Source organism: Habropoda laboriosa, unplaced genomic scaffold, assembly GCF_001263275.1.
Source record: "Habropoda laboriosa isolate 0110345459 unplaced genomic scaffold, ASM126327v1 scaffold32, whole genome shotgun sequence".
In the NCBI taxonomy this organism is placed as follows: Eukaryota; Metazoa; Arthropoda; class Insecta; order Hymenoptera; family Apidae; genus Habropoda; species Habropoda laboriosa.
Genome location: NW_017100135.1, coordinates 262,820 through 269,110, shown reverse-complemented (window position 1 = coordinate 269,110; position 6,291 = coordinate 262,820). Strand labels below are relative to the sequence as shown.

The 6,291-nt window shown below is 26.1% G+C and overlaps 2 protein-coding genes across 2 annotated transcripts in view; one reads left to right on the top strand and one right to left on the bottom strand.

The window, feature by feature from the left end:
• Window positions 1–1,434: 1,434 nt before the first annotated feature.
• LOC108576510 lies at window positions 1,435–2,804 on the top strand. The gene is given in 4 exon segments (XM_017939556.1): window positions 1,435–1,593; window positions 1,667–1,883; window positions 2,022–2,204; window positions 2,275–2,804. Coding segments are annotated over 4 exon segments (1,074 nt in total). The 5' UTR covers window positions 1,435–1,449.
• Window positions 2,805–4,713: 1,909 nt separating this feature from the next.
• Window positions 4,714–6,291, bottom strand: part of LOC108576411 (abl interactor 1-like) — a 2,322-nt gene continuing 744 nt past the window's right edge. Inside the window, exons 3-6 of the mRNA XM_017939443.1 lie at window positions 6,119–6,245; window positions 5,270–6,040; window positions 4,918–5,181; window positions 4,714–4,845 (exon numbers count right to left, since the gene is read on the bottom strand). Coding sequence (XP_017794932.1) covers window positions 4,714–4,845; window positions 4,918–5,181; window positions 5,270–6,040; window positions 6,119–6,245 — 1,294 coding nt within the window. The remainder of the gene's footprint in view (window positions 4,846–4,917; window positions 5,182–5,269; window positions 6,041–6,118; window positions 6,246–6,291) is intronic.

Genomic DNA, 6,291 nt, shown 5'->3' with positions numbered 1-6,291 from the left:
AAAATTTTGTATGAGAGATACAATCGATATTATAACAATATTTATAGAATAATAAAAAAAGTATTACAAACATCCGTTTTAGTCTTTAAGTTATATCACTATCAATGTCTGCAAATACCAATGTGGATAAAAATTAATAGTAGAATACGTATGTATGTCGAAAAAACGAATATTTTTCGACAATGAAGCTAGATATGTATGCAAAAACTTTATTCTGCAGATTTGGCTTGTTTTATATCATATAAAAAATTAATTTCCGACTGTATCATGTGTACTGGGAAATGCTGTATATATGAAACATCTTTTCTTAAGTTAATTTTATGTTTATTTACTGTTTATGTATCTTTAAAAATTTTATTTTAATTTAAAGCAATGTATTTATTTAATAAGAAAAAATACTATAATTTTTTTTCAATATTAAAACATTATTTTAGTATATTTAATTTTTTATACTTGTAATTGCATTTCACTTAATTTTATTACAGAAATTGAGACTGGTGCTATAATTTTCTTAAAATATAATTATTTCCTAAAGCAGTACAATTTTACAAAAAATACATGTCATATGTTATAGAAACTTTCATTATTGAATATGCAGATCTGCACTTAAATGTACACAAAATGCACGTCTGCTACTAGTTATATACATGTCTTATAAGCTGTTATCTGCATTGAAATGATATTTGCTAAGAATAATTCTATGTTATGATAATTGACAACAGGTGCCTTTGCAGCTCTTAATGAGAAGTAAGACATCATTATTAGTCATGACAGTGAAAAGGTGTTTGACAGAAGGAGGTACATAAACTTCAAGCAGAAATATATTTCTTACAATATATCTTCAAAATATATAAAATATATATTTTGTAGGCATTGCTACATAAAATTTCCTATCTTTTCCATAAAGTCAACTCTATGTATACAAATGGTTTCATTTGGCAATATAAATCTGCAATTCATATTGATATTAAATGTGCTGCTACAATCAATAGAATTTACTGAAACTTCAATAAAAAATGAAGTCAGGTAAGAAGGAAATAAATACAATTAACAAAAAGATTTGTATCCTACAAATACATTTATTTTATATTTTTTAAATATAGTTTCATACTTCTATTTATGTATTTGTATGAATTGCATAGCTTTTATATTAGAGGAAATTTAACATGTCCACTACCATTAACAACTTTGGATTTTATTTACAATTTTACACAACCCAACTTAGAAGTTGCATGGCCTTGTGAAGTTCGTATTTACTGGTTATCATTACAACCATTTGTTAAATTTGTACGTTTTTTACTTAGCTACATAACACCATTTATTATAATACTAGGTAAGCAAAAAGGAAGTTTTCTATTCTATTTTACACAAAATTTAAATTACTCATTGTGTTGTAATGAAGAATTAATTATTTATGTAGGAGTATTGTTGAATACTATTTCCTTTGTAATGCTAAGTACACCTATACTTTGTGAATCAAACTTGTCAATTTATTTGAAAGCACTTGCATTATCTGATAATGGAGCACTAATATTTAATTATGCTGTGGGTATTGCAAAATCTCATTTTATATTTGTTAACAATCTTTTCATGGTAAGCAATTATACTAAACAATTAAGTTTGTCCTATATGCAACTAAAACCTCAAACCAATATTATTTTTGTAGAATAATAGGTTTTTATGCAGTTTGAATTCAGTCACAATGGAATTCTTTCAATTTACATCTACTTGGCTGGTTGTAGCTCTCACATGGACACGTGTTTGTGCAATTATGTTTCCTTTTGGAATATATGGACGTTATAATAATTGTTCTGAAATAACAACCATTACTATTTTGATATGTGTCAGCTTTATAATATCATTAACAAAATTGTATTCAGGGGGTAAATACTTATATGTTTTACTTTTTTTACTTTACTTAAATTGGAATTACAATTTGAATTTTATATATTTATTATTTTAATAACATAATATATATAATAAATTTATTTCATGTACAATACACTGTGCTTAATTGATAGGCTATGAAACAGACAGTGTTTTTGAATTTATACCGTGTCAAAAGAAAATAAAACCATGGGGTAGTGCTATGTATTTTTATATTGCATTATCAACATGGTTACCGTTACTCTTTATATTTATTGGAAATATTTTGCTTATTATACATATGAATAAAACCGAAAAAATCCGATGTAGGTTAACTCGTAAGTATAGCATTGAAGTAAAGCATTTAATTAAAGAAATATGAATATATTCAATGATGTTATTCCTTAGAAAATTTCAGATATAAAGCAAACAGAATACATCATACTTCTAGAACATTATTTGTTGTGTCAACTGTTTATTTAGTGCTATTGTTACCCCTTGGTATAGTTGAAACTTTGGAACTTTATTGGGATGTTATTTTAATTAAATTCCCTGCCACTGAGATAATAACAAGACTTATACTTTGTTATCATTAATTGTTTTTCAGGTTGCAAGAAAAAATGTTGTTAAAATGGTGCCGCGGATTATGCTTCCATGTATACCACTGGAATTTTGCAATTAATTTCTTTTTATACTATCTCACAGGTGAAAAATTTAGAAATGTCGTGATACAGACATCAAGGAGATACAAAACTGTAACATTTTCAATATTTTCTAAGCATGTTAACAAATGTATATCTTGTTCAAACTATCCTACACATTTAAAATCTGTACAGTCTTCTAATGTACTACTGATAAGAGCTCTCACACTTGGCGATCATTCTATCTCTGGCAGTGTTTCTCCACAAAACAATAGCACTACTGTTGTAAATAATTAATACGAACAAAATATAAACGGAATTTATAAAGACTGTCAATATTAAACATCACGAAATAAGATTTTACGTCGACCTGTTTCTATTATCTATAAATTTTAGTAGTTATATGACTTTTTGGTAGGTAAACTTTCATTTGATTATATTTGCATTATTTTTGTTACATATTTTCACAACTTACAAAAATTCAATTTCTGTTATACATTTGTAGGACATTTATTATATTACTAATATTATATATCACATTAAATATTTTATTTTATACACATGACGAAAATAACTATTAATGCAGTCGAATATCACATTATGTATATTAAAATAATTTTAGAACCTAGACTTTTCTGCATTATATTTACAAACATGACCATGTAACAAATGACAACCATTATCATAATTCTAATTTTCTTCATTTAAATTAATTTTACAAATCAAATATCTGGTCCCAATATAGATCGTGGAATTGATTAAACTATTGTTTACTAATACTGTAGTTGAAATTTTATCTGTCATTTGTACTAATTTTATAATAATTTAGTACATATAATTTAAAAACACTTATTTATATATATACACACTTGCATAGATACACATTTTTTAAATGGGTAATCCGTAATTTTTCTTAATTTTTAAGATATGCGCAAATTAGATTTGTAAATATGTTTGATTGTAATAAACATGTAAATTAATTTTTACATTAAAATATATGGATTTCAAATACAAACAATTTTTAAATTATTACGTTTTCAGAATTGCATATCCATATACCATACATTAATTATACCATTACTTTTGTATTGGTAACTTAAAGTACAAGTTTTAAATATTACAAATACAATTTAATATGCAATAAACATAAATGACACCAGGACCAAAATGTAATATACATGTATTTATCTGATATAATAGTTTCCTTTTGTTACTTTCATTAATTAATACTTAATTTTAATCACTTCAGTGTAACACGGAATATGTTACACAGAAAAGTTACAAAAACTGCTACTTCTTTCATATACATTTAAAAGTATAATATTAAAATGTACTACAGAAACAAAAACATTGCATGTTTAATTGTAATTCTGTATTTTAAAGTAGTTTATGTACAGATGAAAAAATATAACTATTCATTTTATATGTTGCATGTATGTAGCATATTATATACTTATTTGAAATGACTGTTTATTAAACAAGTATACCAATGTACTCATAAAGGTAAATAGTGTTTATCAAAATTTTATATTTAATTGTCATAATTTCAGCACTGTGCGTAACTATATTGAAGTTTATGTTGAAAAATAGATTACAAAGTTTTATGTATACATTTTCTTCGCGTATTTTGCATATAATTGTATTTTAATGTATGAAAATATATGTTACATAGTTAAAGAATAACTTCAATGTTTAACAATTAAATACCTTTATGATGGTATAAAATCATTTTATCTGAATTATTGTTTTTCTTTCAAACAAAACAAAAGAAAAAAGAAAAATGAGAATAATTTTAGAATACATATCTGTAAATATTAGTTGTGCAAAAGTTAGAAAATATTAAACATTTTGTTGTGAGATTAAAGTGTAAAATTATTTTACCTTTCTAAATTTTAAAAGTTTCGAAATGTAAATTTTTCATTTTAAAAATTTTATTTAAAAAATTGGTAATATTACTGCTTTATTCAAATTCGCAAGGTAATGCATACTTGCACACAATTCAGTCTTTTCATGAATATGATTTTTTGAAAGACACCTTTTCAGTAATGTTTGGACAGCATTTCAACAATGAGTTTTAAACTTATAATTTTCTATTTTGACATAATCCTATTGTAAAAATATTTATTGGATAGAAAGAATAAAGATAAAATTTTCAATAAAGAAACTACCGACATATTACGACTTGTAATATTATACAACATTCAAATTAATATGATAACGGAACATTACACGGGATTCTATTTACGTAATTTTCTGGAAATTGTCCTTTTCGACCTTTACACTCACCATACAACCAATTTTGTGATATCCTTGATAGAACTGTAATTTTTTCTCCTTCCTATAATATGTATATAAATAAAACGAAGTTTATAAAATTTTTAGAAAAATTAGATATCATTCAGTAACTTACATCAAACGTTAGATCTTCCGTGGTTTCACCCTTAAAAGGATAAATTGCAGTAACTACATTATCTGGAACACCCGGCAATGGTATCTTTATGTCAATGAAATTAGTAGGAAATATTCCATGTTGACTTCCTACTCTACCCTCCATCCAATCGTCGTTAATTTTTCTTATTAAGTATATTCTTTCTCCTTCTTTAAAAGGTAAATCGCCAGTATGTATTAATGGAAAATCATACAGGGCAATGCCATAAGGTTCTTCATTATTCATCTAAAGATAGAAAACAGAAAAATAAATTAAGAAAGAAAATAATTATTATGATACAAATATAAACATCGATTGTATTATAATTACTTACAAATAGATCGTTATTTATTTCTCTCAAATATTCTGGAGGTGGTGCAGGCGCTGGTATTGTAGGCATTGGTAATGAAGCACTATCTTTAGAATCAACTTGCCATGAATTAGTTAAATCTCGTGTCAATGACTTAGTAAAAGGCACTGTTGTTTTATTTGAACATCTTGACTTAGTTTCAATATGATTAATTTTTTGTTCTACCTTTTTCTGTAGAATTTTTGGTGCTGGAGGTTTTGGTGGTTTTACACGGATAATAGTTGGCATGGATTGAGTAGTTTTCAAAGATGCCTGATTGGCAGGCACTTGATTCTTAGTATGATTATTTGTGTTAAAAGCAAAGAAACATGAATCCCTCACATGTTTTACAGATCGTAGTGTATTATGATTAGTTACTTCTAATGGCCCAAATGGATCTGTCATTGAATTAATTTGCCAAGGATCATTTTGTGGTGCTTTTTTAGTAGATGTTCCAAAGAAGTCAAAATCATCCTCAAAGGCACTTTCTGTTTGAGATGTGTTTCCACTACTTGTGAATGCAGATGGATTCGAATTACCGTCACTGCCAAAACTATCAATGCTAACACCATCACTACTTGATCGAGTTGTAAATGTTGGAGATCCTGGTGGACTAAAGTCTATTAAACAAACTGATCCATTTGTATTTTCTGGTCGTAATATTGCATTCTGTATTTGACTATTTAATTGTGTTGTACTTGAGTGCTCACTTCTTTTTCTTCCAAAAAGATTGGTCAGAAGTTCTGTTGGCTTTGCCTATATAAATTTCATTTAAATAACATTAAATAATGTTTACGAATCATGAAATTTTTAATATAATTAATCTCTACATACTGGTTTTTTAAATTTTTCCTTCTGTGTCTGTGAATAATTCTGATTAAACTTTGGTGGTGGTGGTCGAGGAGGTGGTTTCTTCTTTTGAATAGGTTGTTGCGTTAACGTAAACCCAAGAGCATCATTTCTATGAATAATAGAAAATATTAATAAAATTTTACAAATATAATACA